Source organism: Sinocyclocheilus anshuiensis, unplaced genomic scaffold (genome assembly GCF_001515605.1).
Source record: "Sinocyclocheilus anshuiensis isolate Anshui unplaced genomic scaffold, SAMN03320099.WGS_v1.1 scaffold1045, whole genome shotgun sequence".
NCBI lineage: Eukaryota > Metazoa > Chordata > Actinopteri > Cypriniformes > Cyprinidae > Sinocyclocheilus > Sinocyclocheilus anshuiensis.
In genome coordinates this window covers 626,344-642,011 of record NW_015555799.1, presented here as the reverse complement: position 1 = coordinate 642,011, position 15,668 = coordinate 626,344, and the positions used below count along the sequence as shown (strand labels likewise).

At 36.1% G+C, this 15,668-nt stretch overlaps 1 protein-coding gene across 4 annotated transcripts in view; it reads right to left on the bottom strand.

The window, feature by feature from the left end:
* LOC107674924 (G-protein-signaling modulator 1-like) overlaps positions 1 to 15,668 on the bottom strand; it is a 27,887-nt gene that overhangs the window by 10,726 nt on the left and 1,493 nt on the right. For 2 of the 4 annotated variants that reach the window (XM_016469074.1, XM_016469075.1), the window contains exons 1-6: positions 8,228 to 8,680; positions 4,303 to 4,524; positions 4,048 to 4,183; positions 2,529 to 2,671; positions 1,195 to 1,318; positions 940 to 1,055 (exon numbers count right to left, since the gene is read on the bottom strand). In XM_016469074.1, the coding sequence (XP_016324560.1) occupies positions 940 to 1,055; positions 1,195 to 1,318; positions 2,529 to 2,671; positions 4,048 to 4,183; positions 4,303 to 4,524; positions 8,228 to 8,379 (893 nt within the window). In that variant the 5' untranslated portion in view covers positions 8,380 to 8,680. Of the gene's footprint in view, positions 1 to 939; positions 1,056 to 1,194; positions 1,319 to 2,528; positions 2,672 to 4,047; positions 4,184 to 4,302; positions 4,525 to 6,399; positions 6,582 to 8,227; positions 8,681 to 15,668 lie in introns of those variants that run through there. The other 2 variants (XM_016469077.1, XM_016469076.1) reach the window with 2 other exon arrangements.

Here is a 15,668-nt window from a genome sequence, read left to right as displayed (position 1 = left end):
TGGCGGCAGCAACAATACTACAGCGAGAATAAAAGTTACGCCTTCTTTCTTTGCGTGAACATTTGGGTGGCGTTATGCAAATCTTCCCACATAGTGACGTAGACATGTGGGGGCGTGTTGGAACGAGCCGTTTTAGGTAGGCGCGGTTGACTCTTAACTTTTATAAAGAATATCTCTTTGGATTTGAGACTTTAGTCTTTGCAACTTTACAGATCTTCTTTATGCAACCAAGAGCTTGTAACACTCCAAAGAGGAAGGAAAAATTGAAATCGCATCATATGATCCCTTTAACCAGTAACCTAAAAAATAGTAAAAGTAGAAAAAAATAGTTGCCTAAAATGGTAACATCTAAAAATAAAAAAAATATATTAAATATGGCTGTACCAATCTAAACACATTAATTTATACCAACAAATCTAGTTTTTATGAGTTAAAAAAGTTGAACTAAAGTGTGTGTATTATATTGTCTAGATAAGTAACATCTCACCTCTCCTCAATAAGCCTCATGTTTTTCCAAAATTACTTTTCAATTAAGTATAAAATGTTTTCAATGAGGAAAAAAACAACAACAGAGTGCACCAATAAATACGTTTCAAAACATGTTCTGTATCAAGGTGTAACTGATCATATGTCTCTCACGTATTTGTGAGTTTTACCATGCAATCAGAAGCACAGATACTTTCAGGGTAAATAATCCATAGTGTGTAAACTACAACTGTGATGCAGCTATTCACTTTTTTATTTACATTATTTTATTCATTCATTTATTTTGCTTATCTTTCTTTTGTGTGAGTGTTTCGTCTTGTTTGTCACAAGTTAAATTTTCTGCCAATGCTCTTTAATGTTCTCCTGTTTATTGCATATCGCTTCCTTTTCTTTAATAAAAAGGCTGGTCACACGTGACTCATCCTCTAGATGCTGCTGTGTAGTCATGGTTACCTGTAATACTCTGTGGCTGCATTGAACTGGCCAAGGAAAATGAGAGCATTGCCTAGGTTACTGTACGCTCTGCGCTCGGCGGCCTTGTCGCCAAATTCCTTTGCAATGGAGAGACGCTGGAAAAACAAGAAGGGACTGTGTGTTACTCTGAAAAACAGATCCCTGCTAGCCTGAGCTGCTCTCTCAACCGCAGCAGAGAACATGTGAGTGCGCACAGTTAGGTAAGTAAATTAGTCAGTGTTGCTTGGCTCGTACCTCTCTGTGGAACTTGATGGCCTCAACGAAATTACCCAGCAGGTAATGAGTGTTCCCGAGGTTACCGAAGGCTCTTCCCTGCGCTGCTCGGTCTCCCAGCTCCTTTACCAGAGAGAGGTTCATCCTGAAACAGACAAACACTCATCTGCAATTCACTTTATTCAAGTTAAAAACACATTCATGTTTACCATTCCAACATTGTGAAAAACAAGTGTGCTTTTAATTGTACAGAATGTGCACTTGTAGTGCTTCAAATCTTATATTTTTAAAAACTGTAATAATAATAATAATAAAAGGCCACTCAAGACACTTTCATAACTCCTTTTTAACACGTTTATGAAGTGCAATGTCAAAACAAAAGTTGTATTTTAAAGTACATTTTAAATCATTATGTTTTGATAATCTTTTTTTGTACTCTTATTTTGATGTGTTGACTAGCATACTAAAGCACATGTAAAGTACTTGATTATAATTGTAACTGTAGTGTGTTATTTGATGTTACATTTAAAGTTAATATACTGTACTTTAAGTCTACTAAATTGCAACTCCAATACATATGTGTAATTACAAATCTATTTAAATACATGACATTACTTAAATATACAGTATGAAGTTTCAATAGAAATTACATTAAAGTAAGGCCTAAATTTAGGATTTGTGATAATGCATGTAAAATATAAAATATTTGCATATCATATTTCCACCCATCTGGATTATAGTTTTAATATCAACTAATAAACCTAATGTGATGCATATTTCTCAGTCATACATAAATGAAATAGGTCTGATTTCTGTAATTCTATTAATAAACTGAATGTGTTCTGATTCTAAGCCATTTGAATAAATGCATTTTGAAAAATTGATTATGTGAATAAAATCAAATACATGCAAATAGTTAATAATAAACTATGTTTTGTTTTGTTTTTGAGTGCAGAAATGACTGACAGGCATGCATCACATTAAGTTTCTCAGTCCGTGTTAAAACTGTAATCCAAATTTGATATGCAATTGAAATACATAAATCTTAAATATTTGTGAGCCGTTTTTGATTTTGGAAGAGCAGATGTCCTTGTTCTCCATGTTTTCCTAGTAAACGGACACACAGAGGGAGCTACTAATGACTGTTTAAGGCCGTTTGTCCTCCGTCTGACACCTCTGGTCTCTCGACATCTCATTTATGTGCCGTTTAACCTTCTGGATCTGCTAAGTGTCGCTGTTAATAATGAGCCGCGCTGCAGTCGGGCAAACAGGTCTCGGTGGGTTCTGCCTAATGATGCTCAGATGCTTCAGTCTGTGTGTGTGTGTGTGTGTGTGTGTGTGTGTGATGGACTCACTCATAGAAAGCCGTGGCTCGCTGCAGCGTGTCTCTGACGTCAGGAGGAAGCTCTCCGGGATCCTGTGAGATGCCCCACAGCTGCTGCTTTCCTTTGGCATGAAACACGTTCCCCATGTTATACAGAGCCCTGGCCTCGCCGACCTGCACACAGCAGCCGTTTGTTCACTGCTTATAGCTGGTTTACAATTGCATGTATTTTTTATTTCAACAGTCTCAACAGTACAGAAACCTTTGAGAAACATCACACTGGCTCTGCTCTGAAATCAAGTGTGCCACCTGCCTAGACAGCACTTTATAATCAACATTATGAGATACGTCACATTAAAGAGGTGCAATGGCTTGCAAACGCTGCATTATAACGTTGTGTGCATAATTGTACTGAATGTGCACTTGTAGTGTACACAAAATCTTAAAAACTATACTTTCAAATATTATAATGTTAATTAAATTAAAAGCCACTTAAGTGCACTTAGAGACACTCTCATCACTGTTTCTTAACACCTTTAAGTACACTATTAAAAAGTGCACTGTAATAATTGTCAAATTAAGTTTTACTTTAATGTACATTTTAAATCATTATGTTTTAATAATCTTTTGTCGTGCTTTAAATAAGTACACTTATTTAGTGCATTTAAAATACATTAATTTTAGTCTACCAACTTTAGTACATTAAAATATGTGTTGACTAACATACTAAAGCACATGTAAAGTACTTGATTATAATTTTAACTGTAGTGTGTTATTGCGTATTGCATTTAAAGTTAATATATATTTTAAATGTACTAAATTGAAACTTCATTACAAATATGTAATTACAAATGCATTTAATACATGACATACAAGCTTCAATAGAATGACATTAAAGTATATTTTACCATAAATGTTTGTCAGTACATTCAGCAGTACACTATATGTTGTACACTATACAATAGAATAATTATGTTGTACGTATAAAGATGTACTTAAGTCCTAATTAAGCGGGTTTTAAATACTCTAAAGTTCAGCTAGTTGCATTTAAAATAAATTTAAACTACAATACATCATAATTTTTTTGCATATATATATCATCATAAGTCATAAGTACTCACTAACAGGTAGGTTTCACAATAGTTGCTCCAAACTAAGATACGTTGCATAACGTGTATTATTCATGGTCAAGGCAATCCCAGATTCCAAGGTTTATGTTTACATTTTGCATTTTCCAGACGCTTTTGTCCAAAGCGGCCTACATTGCATTGAAGGTAATTTTATCAGCTCAAGCATTCCCTGAGAATACAACTGCAAATCATATTTGTGGTTTGTTGTTAGATATCAAATCCATCAATGTGTGCTCCAGTAACACATTCAGTCTCCATTCAGCGAGTCGCTCAAACAAAACAATAACCCTAATAAAGGTGATATTGACCTTGAGTGGCCACATCTGTACACTGTACGTCTAATGAATATTGCTCACAAAACTGCAAATCACTTTCTCGGTCTAGTCAGATCTAAAGAATTCCTGACGGTGGTTTTCTCACCTTGTCTCCTTGTTCTTGAGAAATGTCCAGGTGTCTCTGACAGCACACAACTGCTTCATCATAGCGGCCCAAAACCTTCAGAGTGTTCCCCAGATTCCCACTGGCTTTCCCCTCCCCGATCCGGTCCCCGATTGTCCTGAATTACAATGCAGCTCCGTTTATTTTCGTTGGACACAAACTTGCATGAAACTGAGCTCAAATGTAATTTCACTGTTCAAAGTGGCTATAAATGGCCATCAGAGTCAGTGTTCTCACCGGGCGAGCGTGAGGTCGTGCCGATGGTACTCCAGGGCTTTGCCATACTCCTTCAGGTAGAAGTAAGCGTTACCCAGCTGGCTGTAAATGGCACTGAGGGTCTTGAGATCTTCTGTTCCCACCTGAACAGCAGCTTCAAAGAAGGCTGTACCACCTTTAAAATCTCCCGCTTTACACAGTCTCTCCCCTTCCAGCGCCAGCTCCAGACAAGATGCCTCCATCCTGCAAACACAAGGCATTAATCAATGAAACTGATGGGCTTTCTCTGGGAAAATGCCATAATGTTGTCAAGTTTGGTGAAACGCTGAACACTGAACTGCACACTAACATGGCTGGACTTATTAAGACCTTTATTATTGACAGCTGGTGTTGATCATCCTCAGAAAGCAAATGAACATACATGATTTATACACCTCAAAAAAGTATTTGATCAGAGCATTTTGAACAATGAACAGATATTAGGCTGTATTGAATCGAGCAACTACATAGATTCAAAGCCAATATGCTTGTCTGACTTTGATTGACCTCTATGAAACATGTTGAAAAATGCTAAAAAAAAGTGCAGTGACATAGTATCTGTTAGCAGCACACAAAGCCTAACATTTAGCTTAGTAGGTGTTGTTTAATAGATGTGGGAAATGGCTGATATATTGCACATTATATGTTGACCCGGAGCTGAATGAGCTGTTATTGCACAAGCAGGAAGGAACAAAAACTTTGGTGCAGGACATCAGATGGTCATTATACTATAATGATGCCAGCTCTTTTCCATTATGAAAATAACATGAAAATAACATATGACATCATATCTTGTGGGAATTTTTTTGTGTGTCATTCAATGCCACAATGCATGTGTATTATATGCGATTGTGAATCCAGGACTGCTGTTGTTTGGTTAAATTCATCTATAATGTCTAGATGACTTGATGCATTCTGTGTTGTTACCACATACACTAATTATATTTGTGCATTTGATGCTATTATCCAAAGCAACTTGCATTGCATTCAAATCTGTGCATATATAAAATAGAATTATTAGTATACTTAATACATATTACTATATACTATACAGCAGCATGCAGTATATAAAAATTACATGCACACATATAGGGAGATAGATAGAGAGATAGATAAATAGATAGATATAGTGTAATTGATTATTAAGTAATATAAATGAATAATAATAAATATAAATATGTAGACTATGATATAATACAGTATATCATTATAGTAGACGTATATTAATACTATATATTAATATTTAGCCTGTATATATGATTAACATGAATATAAATGTATATAATATTTACTATAATATAATTAATATGTTCTTTAAAGGTTTGATATGTGTAGATGATTGAAAATGATAATGCACATGTTTCGATGATAAACTTTGGGCTTGACTGGGCTGCAGCCCATGGGCCCCGCTTTTTACCCGTTTACGTTTGTTTGATTTGTTCAGTTATGCCAGTCAGAAATTATTAGCCGCATTTCCACTGCACATGCAAGGGCTAAACAGGCCAGCCGGGGCTAACAGCTTCCAACTGCGACCTTTGAGGCCATAATCAAACAACATAAACTGGTATTTATGATTATTTCACATAGAATTAGGACACACGTATTGAATAGTGTCTGCGCCGATTAATTTGATCACATTGCTACTTTAAACAGCTCAATTAAGCCTTTAGCCCAAAAGAGTGCACATTTAGAAAGATATATTATCATATGTTCACGCCTAAATTCTTTACAGAGGATGATTCTATATTATATTAATGTTCCACTAAATTATGCGATCTGACGAGTTTTGAGCGCTCTCTCCCGTCTTACTGCCATCACACAGTGGGGTAGAAATGTCTTCAAAATGATTTTAAAAATAAAAAATTGTCATTTAATGAGTTTCTGATTTTATAACATATGCCTTTGATGGACTTAGCCTATCACACAAACAAGAGTCCTGTTTTTCCGAATATCTGCACGATCACAAATGTACAATAAACAAGTTACTGAGTAACTTTCAGACACAAAATTCCATTTTGCTCTGTCAAAAAGAAAATAGAACAAGATCACACTATAAATAATAAACACATAATCGCTTACTTTATGTTCTCTGTGTTTACTTCCGCATGTCAGCGCGCTGCGCAAGTGTTGCCAAGTCCACAGTTTCCCCGCGGAATTGGGCTACTTTTTCATTGTTGACGCAGGTTGTTTTTCAACTCCGTGGGTTAAAGCGACCCCACAAATGCGATATTGACCCCCACACCCCCCTGGCAAAACCTGGCAACCCTGTTCGTAATGTTGTTTTGCGGGTCAGTTCAGAACCATGATCTGTTCACACAGGAAATCTGATATTGGCCACATTTCAAACAACAATGTGAACAGCTATACAAAAAAAAAAAAGCAAAATCGAAATTGAGCACTAAGGCTCGCAGTGTGAACGTAGTCTGTGTGATATTCAGCTTTGTGTCAATCAGTCTTCATTCTGATTATAGTTAAACACAAAACATATTTCCATCTCTGGTCTGAAAGCAATTATATCTAGCTATACTTTGACAAGCTTTTGGCTTGGCTGCTGTAGAGCAAGAGAGAGATTTATTATGCGTTGCGGTCAAGAAAGTATTTTGGCTGGAGCAGTATGGGCTCACATCCACCTTTGCTTTGTTTCTTTCCTCTCTGGATCAATATGCAATAAAAATAACACTTTAAAGGAAGAAACACCACATGATTTTTTACATTTTCTGAAATCATATGAGTGGTGCTTGACTTTTCATAAGTCGCCACCATGACAGTGTGACTCTATGCGGTTGCTAGGGTTGGTTCAGGTGGATTCTAAGTGGTTTCTTCCTGTCTGGTATGAAAAGAGACCTGTGTCTCAGTGATCTCCCGCTGTCTAGATATGGCTCACGTTCCTCCTTCAAGTAAAAATGGTGCATCTGATGACTTAGTGAAGTACCAACACAATTCTCCACAACAACACACATGATTTGACAAATCAAGCACGCTTCATTGTGTAATACTTTGGGTCAATGACCCTAAATGTAATCATTAGTATTGCATTTATTGATTAAGTGCTTGTTTCAATGTAGCTTCACAGTAATAAACTGGAAAATAACAGTGCTAATGTTGTCAAATTCATCAATTATGAAACAAATCCAATTATAGCTGTAAAGCAGCTCTACAAAAGACAATAGTATCATCATTCACATCAAGTCAGTTCAATGTTGATTCAATTTAGTTTGATAACAGTGTTGATGTTGCAAATTGAGTGTCATTAATCATTATTCAGCTCAATTCAATTAAAAATTTTAATTTAAATATACTTTAATATTAAATAATTAATATATAGAGAGAGAATGTAATAATATAATATTGTATTTTTATTATACGTATATTAATTATATTATAATATAAATACTTATGTATAAATTATATTATATTAATATATAAGATATGCAATATAAATGATTCATATATTATATTTAGCACAATATATAGTATATATAGTATAATTACAGGCTTGATATTTGTAGACTAATGATTGGAAATGAACATGCACATTTTCATGAGAAACTTTGGTTACGCATTCTCTCACAGTAAATGAGTTTCATGGTTAGGGCTGAAAATTAGACTGAATCGTGTTCAGGTGAGAACGTATTTAATGTATGTGTGATTTTCAGCTTGTTTCAGTCCTTCTAATACTACTGAATATGAATTGTCTTTTAAACCCCAGTAAAGGCAATATAAAAATAGTGACGCTTGACTGAATAAAGAACACTTGCTAACTCCAAAATGCTGGTCAAAACTGTCATTAAACAGACACTATATATGCATCTTTATACAGCATGTATTGCAAGTTTGTGCAGATTGATCAGCTCATTATTCTTCCTGAACTGGATTATAGGAATATCTATAAAGCATCCACTTGTACCTGCATTTAGGTTTGGTGCGTGTCTTCTCAACATAGAGCCTGAGCTCCTGGTTCAGAGGTCTCAGCGTGGCCTGTGGTCTGGGGCCGTGATGAACCAGACGACACAAGGCTATCTGAGCCCCACTCAGAGGAAACGCTTCAGTTGGCATCATCCACAATATACAAAAATCACAGTCACAAAACAACGCAACAAATCAGATGAGCAAGGTCAGCTACAGCACCTGAAGATCTCAAGATGATGGTTCACAATCACATTCCACGAGTCCAGGTTAATAGACAATCGGATAGTTCTCAGATTTTCTCAGTTGGATCCATTGAGAAACATAAACACTGGACTCTCCAAAAACACCAACAAATATTTTTGAAATTTCATAAAGCAACTGCTAGTTGACACTTCCTTCTGAACTCCAAATATCCATTGGGAACAAAGAAACCCGCATGAACGCTGACCAGCAGGACGACTGCTCCCGTGAGAGCTGGAAGCTGCCCTAATTCTCCTGAAGGACACCTAGGGCACAGGCCAGCTAATCCTGTTCCTGCTGACCCAAAGAGCTCAAAGGCAGGAGACGGCCATGACAAAACCTCCACAAATGCATTCAGTGCACCAAAACATCTTTCAAAACTTTTATGAAAAAAAAAATCTGACTGAATGCATCTAATCTGCCTAAAATTGATCAGATGTTGGTTATAGACGTCCATGAATGATTTTGACCTCATGCTTTTTTTCTGTTTGGAAAACCCAGGAAGCCCTTCGTGTTTCAGCTGACACAAACATGAAGCTCTTCATACAAAACCACCAGAATGATAAATCAAATTTCTCTAGAACATTTGCGGCATGACTGCGGTTTGTTAATTGCAAGTTACAAAGCAAACATATACTAACAGGGAACATTCTCAGAACTTTGTCTAACATTCTGGCAAGGTTCTCTTAAAATGTTTGTTCAAAGTTCATAATGTTGAAAGCATTATTTATACAATGTTCAGGAAACATTTTTCTGAAATGTTTTAGTTGGACGTTAGTCCAAAAATGTTATGTTAAATGTTAGTTTAATGCTCCCATAATGTTTGGAAAATTATAAAATAGAATCTTTATGCACTAAGAGCTTGTAACACTCCAAAGAGAAAGGAAAACTGAAATCGCATCATATGACCCCTTTAATGTTGAAATAATCAAGAAGAAAAAAAAAGATTTAGAACATATTTTTGTTAGCTGGGTATACAACAGTTAGTTCTGGTCCTTGAATCTAATAAATTTGAAAAATACTGATATACAGTCCAACAGAACTGTTTGTATTACTTTCTGTCAAGTCACCTTTATTTGGATAGCGCTTTATACAATACGGATTGTGTTAAAGCAGCTTTACAGTGTCAAACATGAAAATAATTTGTCAATAATGCAAGAGGACAATAACAAAGAGTCATTTTTCAGCTAAAGTCAGCTCATTGATGATTCAGTTCAGCTCTCTTCCAATAGTGTCTGTGCAATCAGTCAAGCGTCCCCGACTAAGCAAACCAAAGGCGACAGTGGCAAACCAAAAACTCCAAAACCAACCAAACTCCAGAACCAAAACTCCATCGGTGACAGAAATGGAGAAAAAATCTTGGGAGAAACTAGGCTCAGTCGGGGGGCCAGTTCTCCTCTGGCCAGATGAAACCAGCATGGCGTGGTTTAATTACAGGCTGCAACACGGGTCTGTCTGTGCATTAGTGGTGGGGATTTTCTGCAGGTTACATGAGTGAGTCATTGAATCATTCGCAAAAGAGATTTGCTCAAAAACACTGAAATCATTAAGGAACGAAACAAGCTGCATGAATGTGTCATTGAATTATTCACCCTTACCACCCAACCCTGGCTTAGAGATAAGCAACTTGATTCATTAAATATCAAAACAAGCTGCATGGATGTTAGTGAATTATTCACTCACCCAATTTGTTAACAACACTATAAGTACCTTAAAATGAACAAATGTTTGAACTGTTGTATAAAAGCAATATCACATGATTGAGTGTTGTCTGTAATTACCCTCAAATGAATGCAGTATGCATGCAGTGCTCTTGCTCAAGTCATGTGTGATATATTGCTTTATTAGCACCTGCTGACTTTACATTGAAGTCTTTAGATCAAGCATGTGGCTCACATTGAGAGCCTTAGCAGGTCATGCAGTTCAGAAAGTGCATGTCACTGAGTGCGCTCACAAAATGCCATCATTACCCTGACATGCACACGTTTGATCTCAGCAGCGTAAGCGTGTGTGAGACATCCATCTAGTGTCACTCCACAGTGTGTCACAACCTCGCTCTCTCAATTAAGTTAAAGGCCGAGATCCTGCATGAATATTTAATGCTCCACACTTTCAGTACGAACAACATCAAACGAGCATCTTCATCACAAAAGTTGAGGACACCAGATCTTATGTAGCGTTGAGAAATTGTAGACACTGTTTTAGGAATGTAAATAAATTCTGAATTCTAAAGGTGTGGGATAAATTTGCTTTGGTTGCTTTTCTTTGATTAATCAGACACAGGTCTACACAGCTGCTCATTCTAATGGTCTTGTGGATTATTCGCTGGTTAATCCCGAATTACAGTTAATGAGATTTGGAACAACTAGGATTAAATAGGAGTATTTAGTAATTAGCTGAGTGCTCTGACATTATTACACTGAATAAAATAATGTTATACACTCAATGACACAGTCACCAACCAGCAGCTCGTGACATATATCTGAATCTGAGGTGTTTGGAATTGCACACTATCAAGTATCAACTATTATTGAAAGTAAGTCTATGTAGTATGCTTATACCTTGAATACCAGGACTGTATTTGCCAAAAATGTGCAGTACACAAGAGAGACAGGGTGAGGATGAAATCAGGTCTCACAACAGTGGGACAGTCTATAGATATATAGTCTATATATAGGTTTTGTTGCTACCAGTAATAGTATGCATACATACAATTTATAAAAGCTATAGTTTGTCGTATGTACAGGGTGTAGTGCAGTCAGCAGCACCCGATTTAGCTGCTAAAGAGTTAAAAAGAGTAAGGTCAAAGCCAAGGATACACACTCTAGTGTACTAGCCAAATAAAATACCTCCCCCAAGCCATCGAGCAGCTCACAGAGACAAAATGGACTAAAGAAAACAAAACAAAAGGTACGATTTGCACTTCTAGTTTCCACAGGGTAGACACAAATTTGCAACACAAAACTCAAAATAGATTTTGGGGAAGTCGTGGCCTAATGGTTAGAGAGTCGGACTCGTAACCCAAAGGTTGCGGGTTCGAGTCTCGTACCGGCAGGGATTGTAGGTGGGGGGAGTGAATGTACAGCGCTCTCTCCCACCTTCAATACCACGACTGAGGTGCCCTTGAGCAAGGCACCGAACCCCCAACTGCTCCCCGGGCGCCGCAGCAAAAAAATGGCTGCCCACTGCTCCGGGTGTGTGTTCACGGTGTGTGTGTTCACTGCTGTGTGTGTGCACTTTGGATGGGATAAATGCAGAGCACTAATTCCAAGTATGGGTCACCATACTTGGCCACATGTCACTTCACTCACTCACTTCACTCACAAGTCTGCAGTTTAATTAACTAAGTTTGCCTCAGATTTAGTGCTGAAATTTGGAAGGATTTAAAACTTCTAAAAATGTATGGATTATGTCTGGCCAAATAGGCCCACTACACATCTGAAAAAAAGTTGCAAACAAAAAATATAATTTCTAATTCCTGATTATTAATAACGATACAATAATGTCAGCCTTAAATGTCAACCAGGTTATATCAAATGAACTATAACACATAACTCAACCCAGAACTCTCTGGATGGAGAGAAAAGAGAAAGCCACAGACTCCTGAAGAGCCATCATTCCCGCAGCTGAACCTGTCATGAACTGAACCGTTCATTCTGACAATTACTCCATAATGAAGTGATTTGAGCTGTTTCTTACCATCAGTGTGACAGACTCAACGTTTAAAAACAGGAAATTTCACCTCTCAAGGCACAGTGGCCCGTGTGTCCTTATAACCTACTACTGATATTACAACCTGTTCATAATTATGCATAATATATATATATATATATATATATATATATATATATGCTGTATATCCATATATCCCCAAACCCTAAATACCCTAAACTCAACAATATAAAACACATATCAAGCAGATAAAAGTACAACTTATTGCAACTCAAATGTCAAAAACCAAAATGCATGAAAGCAATACAAATGACTTGTGGTGCTTTCTCAGTCTTCTGAAGCCATTTGATATCATTATGTGAGGAGCAAAGTGAATCTCAAGGTTTAAACCACCGAATATGTTCCTGCTCTGTGAAGACTGTCAGATCTCATTCAAAGGATAAATCCGAACTGAACACAAAACACTTTTATTTTTGTTTGAACATAAAATCTATATTAGAAAAAAATCAGACCAGATTAAAATGACACCTCATTTAACAGCTCTGAAATCACCTGTAACCATGGCCGTACACACTAATGAGGTCCCTAGGTCCAGACCTTGGTATGTTTTCCAAGGTGTAGCTAAAATAAAAGTTGTGAAATAATTGCGTAATAATAACTGTACTTTAGTGCTGCAACAATATTGTACAACGCCGAGAGAACCGACCATGTCATCTGGGCTAATCATTTGTCTAACAGCGCTTGTCAATGTCAAAGTGACTGAGATGGCCAATCAAATCAAAGGTGGGAATTACCATTACTGTTTACAGAGACAGAGTGTGAAGTAGCTAAATATTTAATATTTGACAAGTGTGTAACAATAGAAATGACCTACAGTAATATCCAAGAATGCAAACAACACAGCTATTTTCAACATATTGGGCAAGATTACGAATGAATGTATGCATACAGCAAAATATTTGCAAATGTGTTTCTTTACAATAAATTCTAGCTCTTAAAATATTTTTATTTATCTGTCTCCTCCTTTATTCTTTTAAGTTTCTATTTTTGACAAGAAACTCCCAAGTGTCTGTAACCTTTGTATATATGTCCATGGCTGCTCTGTGCTCAAAATTTAGAGATAGTTCACCTAAAAATTAAAATTCTATTTTCATTCTGTTCCTATGATTTACCATATGACCCCAAACCCCCTAGCAAGCTCAGTTTTTGGACCTCATTAGTTCTAAAACCCTGCATACATCCATGACTATAACTGCATCACTTGGAGAGATGAACTGAAACATTTATGAAAACAGATGAAAATTTTAGCCTAAATTATAATGAGACATATTGGTCAATATAGCAATGCCAAGGGGAACCTTTAGCATCTTAATAGTGATATGAAAAGTGCTTGACCATGCTTCAGTTTTTGACACCTGCTGACTGAGGACAGGTTGGATATAACTACCAGAATACTAAACTTAAGTGTTATTAATTCATTAATCGATTTAATATGTAATGCAAAAGCAATAGTTGTTTTTCATCAGATATCATCTAAATAGCATGTTCCTTATTCATGACTATTACAGTTTAATGGATTTTATCAAATTAAAATGTATTCTACATATACTAAGTTTATTTAAAATAAAATTAATGAATAAGCACAAGAACACTGACTATAAACAATGTGAAGTGATGATATTTTCTAGTCAAAACCATTAGTAGCCATTTTGATATGTCAAGGCCTATCAATATTTTAATGTGTGATTTATTACAAGACACAAAATGTTATGGAGTTATCAATTGAGATAAGTAGACAAATTCCAAACTTAATCATTATGTGACAAGATATGTAACAAGGTAATAACCAATAGTAATAAAAAGTAATAACTATTGGAACTTTACAATGCATATTGTAAATATTGGTCATAAAAACCCAAATTTGTTGAATATGGGGTCATGCCCGTAGCCAGCTATGAGGTCACCGAGGTCCAGACCTCTGTATTTTTCCTAGGTGTACTTTGTGAAATAATTGCCTAATATAGTATTAACTGCAAAGATATTGCACAGAACCAAGATCAAACTTAAGCCTCCTGCTCTGAGCTCAGCCGTCTGTCACGGTGACAGTCACCGCTCGTCAATGTCAAAAAATATTTGAGATGACCAATCAAATCAAAGTAGACGGGTTATGTTCACAGAAGCTAGGGATGGGTGATACCACTTATTTTGTTTTCGATACGATACCGATATTTTTCAAGGCCAGTATCATCGAAATCGATACCGATACAATATGATACTTCTAAACTGAACTTTTAAATTATGAAATTTATTAAATTATTAAATTACTAAGAGTAAAATGGGTAATGATAGCCACTTAACTTTATATTTGAAACACTTTTTAACATTGTAACTTATTAAGTTATATTTTTGTTTACACATGGTTCAAATATGTTTACTGTAGTGGTAACCATGGAAATCTACAAATACTATAGTTGAACTGTGGTCACTTTAGTAAAACCATGGTTCATTTTCACAAGGGACTACAGTGACGGGCCGTTGCATGCATAAAATGCAACCTTTTTATTTTGACAGTGTATGATTTATATTAACATTACAGAACAGAACATGATCAATATTATCTTTCAACGTTCAATTTAAATGTAACTGCACAAACTATGTAGGCTACAATTTAAATTTGTTTATTGTGAAATAACTCAAACATATATGTTTTTCTGTCCTCTGATAAGCATTGTTCTGGGCTGCCGTTCCCAAAAGCATCAATGCTTTCTTATGATATTTTGGGAAACGCAGAATGCACTGTCAGAAGTGAGTATACGCTCTCCGTGATTGATTGATTCTGTCTTGCAACATCTACGTGTGTTCAGATGAGCAGGAAAATATCCTACACAATTATGCGCTAACATGGGTTATTCGTCCAATTCAATGCATATTGTACGCATTAATTTATTGTTAAATAAACAAAATCACTGGTAAATAAAACACACCTTAGTATCGATATTTTTGTTTGAGTATCGATACTTTCAATACTCGTGTCAGTATCGATATATCGATACTTTGGATCGATACGACCATCCCTAACAGAAGCTGCATAGCGTGAATTTCAACACAACACTTGAGTTAGTGGCCATTAAGTGCGAGATAAGATGTAAGTAGCCAAACAGTTCATATCTGACAGCTGTTTTACGATAGAAATGTCATACGACAGACAAAAATAATCAGGAATGCAAACTAATAAACTTGTCTAATTTCGCCATTTTGAATTGGCGTGATTCGTGTAATGTGATTCGTAACAGTCAATGTGAGGGGACAAGCAATATTAACGAAGCCGTTTTCATCATATATTAGGCATATAATTAATAATGAATGGGCACATATTGTGAATTTATTCAACTTAATTACGTAGCTTTCCTGGTAGCCTTCATTAAAGTAACTTGTTTAAAGGGGTCATATGACGCTGCTAAAAAGAACATTATTTTGTGTATTTGGTGTAATGAAATGTGTTTATGCGGTTTAAGGTTCAAAAAACA